Below are 13760 nucleotides of genomic sequence, written 5' to 3'. Positions count from 1 at the left end.
CCAGCAGCTCCTCGGTGAATGATTGTTGTTAACCACAGATTGTATATTATCCATATTTTTCATATATATTTCAGTTTACTTAAGCTAAAATAGTATTTACCATTTCTTCCACCTTATATCCCCTGCCTTTGGCATCCATATTTTTCTGTGCTCTTACATAACCCTATAGCTTTAACTGCGTATATACAGAAATACAGGCAAATTTTGGCCAGCTTTCCTTATATAAGAATTGAGCAGTCTTTTGCAGCTGCTTATTTGACTTTCCTTCTTTAACAATGCCTTGTGGAAATTACACTGAGTATATTTTTAATTGCTCTCCATCCATCCTTTGGATGGACTCTATTTATGTAACCAGTTCCCTGTTGCTCTGCATTCTGGGTGTCTCTTTAATGAACATTTGATTTTGACAGTATACTTGGTTATTTCCTTTGGGCAGAGCAGTAGAAGTGGTACCTCTAGATCAAGTATAAACAATTGATTGTGTGTCATTTTTTAATGAAAATAATAAATGAATGTATTTTTAAAATATGACTAAAATAATTTTGGTGCAAAGCATTGGTCTCCTGTCTCATTCCTCTAAACTCTTTGGTTCTATTCTCTTTGAGCAACAATTTTAATTCTTTAAGCTATTTCTTTAGGCCTTATCTGCATAATGTGCCTGTACTGTAATTTTTGAATTATTAATTTGGCTAATTAGTTCTTCATTATCTTCCCAACATCATTCTATCAGATATCCATTCAATATAAATCAGTGTTTACATTATTATCCATATAATAAGGTGACCTGTATTATTGTCTTGGGCACTTCCCTCCTGAAATCTCTATTCTTTTTTAATTTTTCTTTCTTTTTTTTAATGTTTACTCATAGTTTATTTCCTCATTTTGCTGGAACTATCCTCCAATAACTTTCTAATAAAAGGAAAATTAAAGAAAAAGATTTTTGCCTTTTATGCCTAAAAATGTTCTTATTTTGCCTCCACACTTACTTTGTAGTTGGGAATGTAAGGTCACTCATATTTATTTTTAATTGCATCATACCTGGCACAGAATGATTACAGCAAATATCTATGGTAACTAATGAGTTACAGGCTAGTATCTTGCAGGGAGCTTGAGGTTCTAACTTGGGATGGAAAAATCTGTAATAGCCATGGATTATGCTAATTCTATTTCTATTGGAATTTTAGATTATAAAATAATTTTCCTAAGAATGTGGGAGACATTGCTCCATCACTCATCATTTTTTTCTCTCTGCTGCTTATTTCCCTGCATGTGTCCTGATTTTTCTCATAGAAGCATTTAGGATGTTCTCATATTCAGGAATCTTAAATTTTGTGACATGTTTGATTTTTCCTTAATATTATGCTGGGTGAGCCTTTTTAATATGGGAACTTGTACTTTCAATTTCTTGGATTTTTCTTCATTAAAATATTATTAAAAACATTTCACTTTATTTTCTCTGCACATTGTTCTGGAAATGGCATTAGTTGGATGTATGTGTTCTTGGATTCGTTATTTGAAACACTTATCTTTTTTCTGTGTATGTTCTACCCTTTTGTTATGGTTGTGCTTCCTGGAGAATTTTCTTTAGAAATTTCTTCTTTTTATCTTCTAACGTAACTTTAATTTTATATTTTAATAATTAACCTATTTTTTGTTGGTTTCTATCTTGCTCTTGATTACAGATATGATAATTCTCATTTAAATGTATTTGGGGTTTTGTGGTTTTTTTTGTTCTTTTTCATATATTTTCTCTGCCCTATCCCACACTGCTGTTTATTTTTCCCTTGTTACTTTTTTTGTTGTTGTTTTCTATTTTAAATGGAAGATTCTCCACAATTATGAGTGATTTGTAGCCGTTCCCAGCTGAGTTAGAGACTAAAAAATTCTGTGCGCTTGATAGGGCTCTCAGTGGACCTGGTCAACTCCATCAAAGATCTCTATGTCAATATCTAATTTTTTTTTCCTGGGGGTTCAGATTTTCTCAGAAAAGCAATTTCTTCCTGGAATAACACACATGGTTGGCTTTCAGAATTATGTAAATTAGTAGAGGGCCTTACCATTTCAATACTTAATGGTACCCTTAACTTCTTTCTCCCAATTTCACCACCCTCACCCTCATGCTTAACTCATCATCGCTCGCCCACCACCTTCTGTTGTTTGGCTGTTCACAGTTTCCCATATCCTGCATGGGAGAAGGAGAGGCAAATCTGGGTGCTGTCTTTTGCCATTCTATGCACAATCTTTCAACTAAGACAACTGAATTTGGCCATGCATCTCTGTGACACTTGGTACCTCCAAGTCCTGAGAGGTAAATAAACAATTTCTCCTGTGATATTACCTACCAATACCATTTTAGTTGTAGCTTTCTCTGTTCTACTAATGTAGTTATCTCTTATCCATTCTCTGTTCTTCCAAAAATATTATTGTAATAACTTTTCCATGAATAACTAAGCTTCCCTTTTGGTAATTTATTTTATTTTTAATTAAACTGGCTCTTTTAACAGTGACAAAGGAAGTTAAAGTATACAGGTAAATGATATAAATTATGATTAGTATCCAAGCATCTTGTTGCAATTCTTGTTGCAATTGTTACATATATATATATATATATATATATATATACAATTTTTACTTATGAATATTGGTTGTACATTGTTCGAGCTTAAGTTATAGTTTTAATCAATAATTTAAGACCTTTCATTAAGAAACACGTTGCTTTCAGAAATGACATTACCACCAGCAGAGAACGAGTGTGCTCATTTCTCCAGCCCATGCCAAACTCACAACACAAAATAAACAAACATTTGGCCAATCCAAGAAGTGAATTTGATATCTTATTCTATTCCACTTGTTCCTCCTTTCTAATGTATGTGAACGACCAGTTTATTGGTCATTTATAGTTCTCCTTCTTATCTGTCGACTTTTAATACTCTTTGTCTATTTTCCTCAAGCCACTTTGATGGTTTTCCTTTAGAAAGTCTCTTTTTATATTAAAGCTGTAACTTTGGGGCACCAGTTATTTACTCTTTGAGAAATGGTAGCTTGCTTTCCTTCTGCTTGGTCCCTAATTTGCATATGTTCAATAGCTGTTCTTTATCCTAATGTACTTTTTCTCGTTCCTTTCTGCAGGCAGATCCTTGCAGCAGCCAAAAGAGCTGACCAAGTGGGCCATTTCCTTTGGGTGGGCTCAGACAGCTGGGGGTCCAAAATAAACCCACTGTACCAGCACGAAGACATCGCAGAAGGAGCCATCACCATTCAGCCCAAGAGAGCAACCGTGGAAGGTAGGGGTTATGTCCGTTTATGAAATGCTCAGAAAGTGGTTGGTGCCATGTAGGGTGTTTAAAGCGTGTGTCTCTTTGAGCATTTGGCATTTCTACAATCTATGTTCTCCTTTCATTTGAAAAGAAAAATTATTTCTCAAAGAAGATATTAAGAAAAGGAACTCCTCCTCTGGTATCCTGCCTGTGTTTCTTTTCTGATGGGCCAGGTCTCCAAAGATTCCCTAAAACATGCTCTGCACTTTAAAAAGAACTCTATCTTCTCACTCAAAAAGAGATCAAGTATTTGCATTTCTGTCTACTTTGTCTCCATTCCAATCTAATTAATTATTCTCCCCAGAAGACTGCATGGTCTGGGTAGGCCTTTTAAAAACAGGCTGGGTTGTGGTTCTGTCACTCTGGCCTTCTGTGTTATCTGGGGAGATAAAGATCCCACGTGTGCACTGGGAAGCTCTGAACTAATTTCATCTCCCCATACATGTCTGGAGAAGATTGCCTGTCTTACACCCCAGACCAACATTTGCAGATGGGCACAAGAATGTCAGACATTTTAAACTATCTCCACTCCCTTTCACTCCAAAAACTTGAGTATCAGCTGTGTGCCTTGTTCTGTGCTGACCTGGGAAAATAAGATGAGGACAAACAAAACCCTTGCCCTCAAAGCTTACAGACCTGAACAAAGGTATCCGAAAATAGCCATTGACTGTGTAACATGTGAAACATCCTAACACAATACAAACTAGAGGCCCCAGGACACAAAGGAGGCACTGTGGAAGTTTCTCCAGGGCGGTGATGCTGTGGTTGGGGAAGACTCCCGAGAAGAGGGGAAACGTAAGGGGACTTAGAACTCATCGGGCAGAAAATGAGAAGCCCCGGGAGAAGCTTCCCACCCAGGAGATAGGAGCAGAGGAGTGAAGAAGCAGGGCGCACTGCGGTAATTGCAAATACTTCACTCTGCAGCGTAGTCCTCAAATTCTCCCAACTCTTTAAAAATGTCCCCTTTACAGGGCATTGGGAAAATGCTTCCCTCTTCTAGAGTACCGGGTAATACACTGTTTGGCTAACTGACTCCTTTCTATCCTTTGGGTGTCAGCTCAGACATTAATTTTCCATGCAAGCGAGCTGTGACCATTCCACGCAGCCAAGTCTATTGCTTCCACAGCATCCTACTTATTCCCCACCATTGTAGAGCCTCTATACTTGTCTCTATGTGGAAATGTGTCTGTTATGCACCATGGTACCCTCAGCCTCTAGATCTTGGACTGGATACGGCAGGTGCTCAAACAGCTTTTTAATTGTTTGTGTGCCTGGGGAAGATGGAGGAATCACAGACCACCTGAGAAACCCGCACAAACATGGCTGAAGAGTGGGCCAGAGTTGGATTGTGAATGGTCTTGGAGACTACATTGTGAAATTTGTACTTTTTTTTCTGAAAGTCTGAACAGCATCTGTGGATATAAGTAGGATGTGATCAGAGGGTGTTACAAGGCTCACTCGGGTGACTCTGTGGAGGAATGACATGTCAGAGTTGGGTGAGAATCTAAGCAAAGCAACAGATTAAAGTGCCTCTACTGAGGTCCTCTCTTCCTGAGCTATAGACACCACACAGACATGAATGCCCACACTCCATGATTACTGGCCCCAGCTTCAAATATCTTAGGAAATTCGTATTTCAAGTTCTATACATTTTTGAAACAAAATACATTTTCCATGTATACTTAGGGATGCACAAAGTTATTCAGTCAGATACAAAACTACATCATGAATCTGCCCCCCCCCAAAAAAATGTGGTCCCAAACATTGATATGGGAGAGAAATATTGTTATTAATAAAAATATTGGAATGTACTGAAGCAGCAAATCTTCATGCAAAACTTTCCACACCTACCCAGACAAAATAATGATGATTTTCACTTGGCTGTTTATAAGTGCCATGACTTCTACCTACCCATATTTTCTTCCGTATTGCTACAAAGATTTGTTCACTGACACAGAAGATGGACTATTTAAATGGTGGCTATGCATTCACAGTGTCACACTCCCAAGGAAGTGAAAAAAAAATGCACTCAATTACACAAAGATTTCTGAACAAAGCTATGGAATATATCAAACAAAACTGTGAGTGGAGCACACTGTATATGGGCAAGTAAGCATTTCCCTCTTGTCTATTTTTTCTTTATTTGTTTCCTTTTTTTGTGGATGTTTCATATTGAATTCTAATGGGGTGGAACATCACCCAAATGCTCATAATATTGCTATATCCCTTTATATAATGCTGGATCTTCAAATGTGAATTGAAAAAACGCCAATTGATAATCCACATTTGCTCTCTTTAAATCCATATTTTGAACATATTCTGCAAACATCTGATTTTTTTGACTGGCCTTTTCTGTATCTGCATGAATAATTAACGATAAATTGCCTTAGGCCAAAGTGCTAGCAACTATATTGCCTTTGTGAGAGTGGTGTTCATCTTCTTTTATCTCCTTTCTGTTTTTGTTCTTCATTTATAGGAAAAAGGGGCCTTCGTGTTTGCTAGCCAAGGGTGTCGTTTATTCCCCTTTCAATTTAATGAGGATAGGAACTGTGCCCAGAAAGGTCAGCCATGGCTCTGCTGGCTGCCCGGCGCTCACGGATCTCAGAATGTCTCCAGAACTGGGCAGCTCTCCTCCAGCTCCTAAGCCAAAACAGTTCTGTCATTTTTAGTGTCTCTGCATTGTCTGATGAGCCAAGAGATCACTGGCATATTCCTCTCTTCTGTCACCCATTAACTAAGACTCTCCGTTATCCTCTCCAGCCCCCAGCAAGTCCACAGAGCAAAACATGTCCAAGTCGCCATTAACTCTTTGTCCTCCAAAGCACTCAGCTTCTCTGAGAGTCCTGTCTTAGGCATCTTCTAATTACAGCCAGAGAGGATCACGGGGCCAGCATCTTTTCATCCGCGCCGTAATCACTAACATTAGGGAGTTAGGATCATGAAGGGCAAGTTTTCAAAGCTGACTATGATGGCTCTGTCGATTGGTGATGATTTTTAAATGGATCCATGGAACAGCTTAGTTCCTGAACTAAGTCTGGGATATACACTGAGTGGCCAGATTATTATGACCACCTCATCAGTACAATGAAGTGAATTAGTTATGCAAATAATAATAATAATAAAACCTTGAGAGGATTTGCTTAGGAAGTTTTCAATATTCAGTATTTTTGGAAGTGTCAATGAAGTACTGATGGGGTGGTCATAATAATCTGGCCACTCAGTGTATATGTGGGAAAAGACAAAAAATGCTCTGGACCTGGCATAAAAGACTGGATAGTTCATGCTTTTACACCAGATTGACATGAATGCTTTCTTTATTTTTTCCTAAAACCAGCAAGGGCAAAGCTATGAAGAACTGAGCCGAAACATTTCTGGCTGCAGTTTGGATATGTCCTACTTCAGCCTTCTGTGTTGACCTGGGATGTTCCTCACATGTCGTAAGGTTTTGTTAGATGAATGGGAGGAAAACTCCAAGAAATGAAAGATTGCCTTGAACCATAATACTATTGCTAAGCAATGCATATGCCTTTTAGTCCTGCCGCCTTGTTTAATGAGAGAGCTATTAGAAGATTGCCTATTCACTGTCATGACAGTTTCAGTTATTGGGTCTTTCATAAATGCTTATAAGCTCTATCTGGGTATTGGGCATGGATTAAAACACTGAGATGTAGCAGGTGGCAATCTAGACCCACTTCCTGCTTTCATGAAGTTGCTGTCTTCCTGTGGAAGTGGCAGGTGATTAAAAAAAGAATATGAATAAGATAATTACTCTGAGGTACATTCCCTTAAAGAGCAGCTTATAAGTTATGGAGATGCACAGGAAGAGGAAGGGGGCCAGGCAGCCAGGATGCAATGTGGGTCCAGGGAAGACTGGGAGGGTGGGATGCAGGCCACTAGCTCAGCCTCTGCTGCCGGTTCTGGGTTCCCGGCACATACTCCTACCAGATCCTTCGCTACCTGAGTCTACCAGGGTTTCCCATTTTCCTTTTTCTTATTGATCTGGAAAATAACAATTTCCTTCAAGATATATCAAATGGTTAATCTTTTCCAAAGACTTTCCGCCTCTCCCGAGTTAGTTTACTCTGCTGAACCAGTCTCATGGCTCCCTTAGTCCACAATGTGCTACGTGCCCCATTTACAGCAAACGCTGATCATACTCACCTGCGCACGTGGCACTCACATCTGGATTCCGAACCTTGAGGGCAGTGCCTGCAGCCTGTTGCTTCCCTCTGACTTTCCATCTTTGTTTGCACAGCCTTGGCATTCACTGGAGGATCTAGCACGGAGTAAGATTTTGAAAAGAGACATTGATCTTTTCTGTCTATTATATCTGAATGTATTATAATACCTGAATAGGGAACGGACTGCATGCTTGTGTGAACTTGAAGTTTTCTCAGGATGAGGAAATAATTATCCAAAATGGTTTGTCTCTTTGGCGTTTTGTTCTAAGACATTTAGTAGGAAGCTGCACTTGACCCTCCAATTCAGGATCTCTCCTGAAATTTTAGATGTGGGTTTGGACACTTTTTCTTCTGCTCCTGACTTTCTTTGCAATTTTCGAGGGACTTCCTAGAAAGGCCTGGCACAATGGCTCAGTTAGGTGACTTGCTGAAATGTTACAAACATACAAAGCAGAAAGTGTGGCTAAGGCTGCCTCTGTTTGTCTTAGGCATGTCACTGTACTGTGTCTATGAATAGAATGGACTGAAGAAGGGAGGGTGGGCAGATCAGAGGCATGAGAATATCTGTGTGAAGAATTATAGCATCTTATCTTTAATCTTGTGATATTTAAACTTGCGATTATGGGCCTTGAGCAATAAAGTGGTAAGAAGTATAAAGCAAAATCTACAAGCTAGATATCTAAGGAGATCTGAGAACAATTACGTTGGAGTTGCTTTCTATGTATACAGTCACTGATTTTGAGCCACGTGGTCTCTTATAGGATAGATGCTATGATTTCGCTTAACTGGCCACCAATCTTTTTCTAACCAGGAAATATATAAACCAACAAGAAAATATCTGTTCTGTTTGCAAGATATACTGTGTGATTCTCCAGTACACTGAACACTCACAGGTAATAGCATGATCTCTAGAACGTCCCACCTACTTGAATTTTTGGCTACCAAGAATTGGCTATTTTTAATAATAATTTATTTATTCTAGTGGTATGTACATATACCCGTAATTATTTATGTAATTAAAATTTATATAAGCCAATGAAACAAGTGGAAAGAGAAAGAGAGAGAGATGCTATTCCAAAGAAAATTAATTTGAATATTTCAACAATACCTAGTAAAAGTTAGTCACTATTAGTTGTGGGCAAGACAACAGCAAATTTTGGGGGAAATAATAAATACTATGAAAATACTACACTTAGATTACTGTGCAACCACCTCAAGTTTTCATTTCACTTTACATACCACAAGAGTGAATTTTATTATAGTTGATTTTTTTTCAAAATCATGACAGGGTGGCCAATCAGGTGATGCATTAATCATGAGAAATACCTTGATCCCGCAGCAGAAGATTGACGAGTAATTGAATGTATGTTTGTATTTCAAATTAAAACATTTAATGAAGTTATGTATTTTTAATGATTCATTGCTAAGATAGACATTTTTTATTAACTGATAATTTTTTAATTATAAGGTTTCCAATGTATTTTCATGTGAGCTTTCCTTTCTAGGACTTAGTTTTCTTATCTGTAATGAAAGATTTCAACTAGATTACCCCTAAGGTCCCTCCTAGGAGGACCATTCTCAGGCTGATTATCATTTCTGCCTACCCAGCACCCATTCCGTCTTCTTGTTATAGCCTCACATCTTCACCTTGGGATCTCCACACTCTACTGTCAGCCCATGTGGTTCAGATGGGACTCATTCAAATCTGTGGCTCTGGGAGCAGGCACAGAGCTCCTCTTGTATTACACCCCTGGCCACCATAAAGATTGTTTTGGAGCAAGCCTGTGACCCATGGCAGACTATGGTTAAGTTTTACTAAAACTTTTGAGAAAGAGCTGTGATCTCTCTTCTCTCTTCTCTCTTCTCTTCTCTTCTCTTCTCTTCTCTTCTCTTCTCTTCTCTTCTCTTCTCTTCTCTTCTCTTCTCTTCTCTTCTCTCTCTCTCCTCTCTGTTACTATGTTGCAATGGTATTAACTCCAAGCTTGAGCCCACCTACAAAGAGAGAGCCTGCATGAAACCATCAAAGACCTGAATGCTGGAGAGAAAGGCACCAAATCCAAAGGCATCACTGAGGCCCCTGAACCCTAAGGCTGGATTTGGACTTCTCTTCTTTATAAACTAATCAAAGCAAGATTTCTCTGTCGGGCACTTGTGCCTGGAAATGAAGGAGAGTTGAATACTGCTGAACCCAATTTAGTCCACCTCAAGCTCCAGTTGAATAAACACTTGGTCAGCTCTTAGGACACTAACAATATGCTTTGGAACTTGCTGGCAGCTCAACATATAAAGAGAGTGGCATCCTCCCCTCCTTTGCCCCAGACCCCTAGACAGCTTTGAAACCATGAGCAGAGCCTAGGCAGCAATGCAGAGCAGGCGGGTCCAGTTTCAGAAGAAAACATGGTGCTTGGCAGAGCCCTGGCCGTGACACTGTGCCCGGAAAATGCCCAGAGGAGTATAGCAATACCTAGAAAGCAGGAAGCAATGCAGTAGGCCTCCTCCTGAGAACACGTGTGACACCCTGAAGGAGACATTCACATGAGCCACATGGAAAGTGTCTGTGGGGCTTGGCGAGACATCTTTATTCCTGCAGGCTGAGAAGCTAGGAGACATCCCAGCTCCTCCGATGAAAATGCAGACTGGTCACTTGTGACCGACACTCCTGATTGGTCACCAAAGCAGCCGTTCTCTTCCCCTTCTTGGCCAGCAGAAGCCACCACCTGTGAAGGCTTAAAATGCCAATAGCCCAACTTCCCCAACTTCGTCCGGTCCACTAGGACCCTTCAGGACAGTTTCTGAAGGAGTTTCTTGGAAGTATTTTTCTTGCTTAAAAAAAACAAAAGAATATTACTGGAGCAATGAAATAACCTTTTGCCGAATCCAGGACCTTTTAGAAATAAAATAGGGCGTGAATTGTGGTTGTCCCAGGCAAACCAGGGCATGTGGTCACCCTTGCCACCAGGAGGAAAACCCGTCTTCCTTTCGTATTTTTGTCACATTTTCTCAGGAGGACAGAACTCTCAGAGCTGGTGCAGTCTTCTTAATGATGAGGGAGGGGATGCCAACAGCAGCGGAGAGCAGAGAAGAAAGATGGAGGGAGCCAGGGCCCAGAATGATTGGCTTACATTGTTGAATGGATCCTTGAATCATCTACCTCAGGATTTCTTCTTATGTGAGAAAAATTGCTCTTTATCTTTTTTCTTTCTTTCTTTTTTTTAAATATGGAACGCTTCATGAATTTGCGTGTCATCCTTGCGCAGGGACCATGCTAATCTTCTCTGTATTGTTCCAGTGTTAGTGTATGTGCTGCCGAAGTGAGCACTGCTCTTTATCTTTAAGCCACTTTTCAGTTGGATATTTTGTGAGACGCCCCCTAAGATGTCCTGACTGGCACATCTGCCTTGGCCACTTCTGTGTCTCCAGCACTTGAATAATGTCTGTAAAATAATAGAGTCTCAAAAAATATTTGTTGAATAAATGGATTTAACAAAATAGTGCTCTTTTTTTAAGACTTTATTTTTTAGAGCAGCTTTAGGTTTACAATAAAATTGAGGGGATACAGAGATTCCCCACATGCTCCCTGTTCCCACATACACATGCACATGCATAGTGTCTCCTATTATCAGCATCATTCATGTGTGCGCATGTGTGTGTGTGTGTGTGTGTGTGTATTCACAATCCTACATTGACACATATTAAGCACCCAAAGTTCATAGTTTACCTTAGGGCTCACTCTCAGTACTCATGCTTTGTGTTTGGACAAATGTACATATTCATCATTAAAAAGATCCTAAGAGTATTTTCACTGCCCTAAAAGTCCTCTCTGATGCTCCCTGTTCCCACATACACATGCACATGCATAGTGTCTCCTATTATCAGCATCATTCATGTGTGCGCATGTGTGTGTGTGTGTGTGTGTGTGTATTCACAATCCTACATTGACACATATTAAGCACCCAAAGTTCATAGTTTACCTTAGGGCTCACTCTCAGTACTCATGCTTTGTGTTTGGACAAATGTACATATTCATCATTAAAAAGATCCTAAGAGTATTTTCACTGCCCTAAAAGTCCTCTCTGTTCTGCCTATGTTCTTCTCCACCACTGCCCTCCTGCCACAACTGCCCCCAGCCCAGCAACCGAAGAACTTTTTATAGTTCCCATAGTTTTGCTTTTTCCAGAATGTTATATCATTGGAATCATGCAGTTTGTAGCCCTGTCAGATTGGCTTCTTTCACTTATTAATATGCATTTCAGTTTCCTCCATGCCAGGTTTATCGCAGTTTACTGATTCATTCACTACTGAAGAACATCTTGGTTGCTTGCAAGTTTTGACAATTACTAATAAAGCAGCTATAAACACGAGTGTGCAGGGTTTTGTATGGACATGGGTTTCCATTTCTTTGGGTAAATCCCATGAAATACAATTATTGGATCTTGTGATAAGACTAAGTTTAGTTGTGTAAGAAACTGCCAAACTATCTCCCCAAGTGGCTGTACCATTTTATTTCCTCCAGCAATGAATGAGACTTCTGGTTGCTGTGCACACTCACCAAAATTTGGTGTGCTCATTGTTCTAGATTTTTGCCATTCTAATAGTTGTATCTCATTGTCATTTTAATTTGAATTTCCCTACTTACATATGATGTGAAACTTTTTAAAAAGTGCTTATTTACTATTTGTATATATTATTGGATGAAGTGGCTGTTAAGATCTTTGGCCCATTTTATGAATCAGGTTGTTTGTTTTTTGTTGTTGTTCTAAGACTTCTTTGTATATTTTGGGTAACAGTCATTTATCAGATGTGTCTTTTGCAAATATTTTCTCATAGTTTATGTCTCATCTGTTAATTCTCTTGATATGTGTTTTCACAGATCAGAACTATTTAATTTCAATGAACTCAAGCTTACCATATATTTATTTTATGGATTGTACCTTTGGTGTTCTATCGAAAAATGCATCATTTTACCAATGTCATCTGGATTTCCTCCTAGGTTATCTTCTAGGAGTTTTATAGATTGTGTTTACATTTAGGTTTATAGTCTATTTGAGTTCATTTTGTGAAGGGTGTAAGGTCTGTGTCTAGATTCATTTTTTTTTTTTGCATGTGGATGTCCAGTTATTCCAGCATCATTTGTTGAAGAGATCGTCTTTGCTCTCTTGTATTGCCTTTGCTTCTTTGTCAAAGATCAGTTGACTATATTAATGGGGGTCTGTTTCTGAGCCTTCTATTCTGTTCCATTGATTTATTTATTATTTCTCAGATACTGCATTGTCTTGATTACTATAGTTTTATAGTAATTCTTTTTTTGTGTGTGTGTGGTCATAGCTGTTTTATTATTTATTTATGTTTGCTCAATCCCTCCACATACCCCCAGGAACTCCCTAAACTCCCTTCCACAACTGTCATCCTGTTCTCTTCTATGAGTCTGTCTCTGTTTTGCTTGTTAATTCATTTTGTTCATTGGATTCCACATATGAGTAAAATCATATGGCGCTTGTCTTTCTGTGACTGGCTTACTTCACTATGCTCTCTAGGTCCATCCATGCTGTCCCAAAGGGTAAGATTTCCTTCCTTTTATGGCCAAGTGGTATGCCATTGAGTAAATGTACCACAGGTTTTTTTAGGCATTCATCTACTAATGGACACTTGGGCTGCTTTAAATCTTGACTATTGTACATGATGCTGCAATGAACATTAGGGGTGCAAATATTCTTTCTTCAAATTAGTGTTTCAGCTTTCTTCTGATGAATTCCCAGAAGTGGAATTGCTGGGTCATAAAGCAGTTCCATTTTTATTGTAGAAAACAGTATGGAGTTTTATAGTAATTCTTAAAGTTAGGTAGCATCAGTCCTCCAACTTGTATTTCTCCTTTGATATTGTATTGGCTATTCTGAGTTTTTTGCTACTCTGTATCAACCTGAGAATAAGTTTGTTAATATCTATAAAATAACTTGTGGGAATTTTGTTTGGGGTTACATTGTATCTTTAGGTCAAGTTAGAGAAAACAGACATCTTGACAATATTGAATCTTCCTATTCATGAATATTGGCTACCTCTCCATTTACTTAGTTCTCCTTTGATTTCATTCATCAACATTTTGTAGTTTTCTTTAAATAGCTTTGTACATATTTTGTTAGATACATACCTAAGTATTTCATTTTTGGGGTGCTAATACATGTTATTGTTTTTTAATTTCAAATTCCACTTGTTCATTATTGTTATACTAGAGGCCCGGTGCAAAAGAATTTGTGCACTCGGGGGG

The 13760-nt window shown here is 38.8% G+C and overlaps 1 protein-coding gene and 1 non-coding gene across 2 annotated transcripts in view; one reads left to right on the top strand and one right to left on the bottom strand.

The window, feature by feature from the left end:
* Positions 1–13760, top strand: part of GRM7 (glutamate metabotropic receptor 7) — a 688017-nt gene that overhangs the window by 378815 nt on the left and 295442 nt on the right. Inside the window, exon 4 of the mRNA XM_023749437.1 lies at positions 3130–3295. Within this exon, the coding sequence (XP_023605205.1) occupies positions 3130–3295 (166 nt within the window). The remainder of the gene's footprint in view (positions 1–3129; positions 3296–13760) is intronic.
* LOC111824943 lies at positions 10711–10817 on the bottom strand. The gene has a single exon (XR_002828027.1). It is a non-coding gene; the product is annotated as a U6 spliceosomal RNA (small nuclear RNA).

The sequence above is a fragment of the Myotis lucifugus genome, unplaced genomic scaffold (genome assembly GCF_000147115.1).
Source record: "Myotis lucifugus unplaced genomic scaffold, Myoluc2.0 scaffold_8, whole genome shotgun sequence".
Taxonomy (NCBI): domain Eukaryota; kingdom Metazoa; phylum Chordata; class Mammalia; order Chiroptera; family Vespertilionidae; genus Myotis; species Myotis lucifugus.
This window is presented reverse-complemented; position numbering and strand designations above follow the sequence as displayed.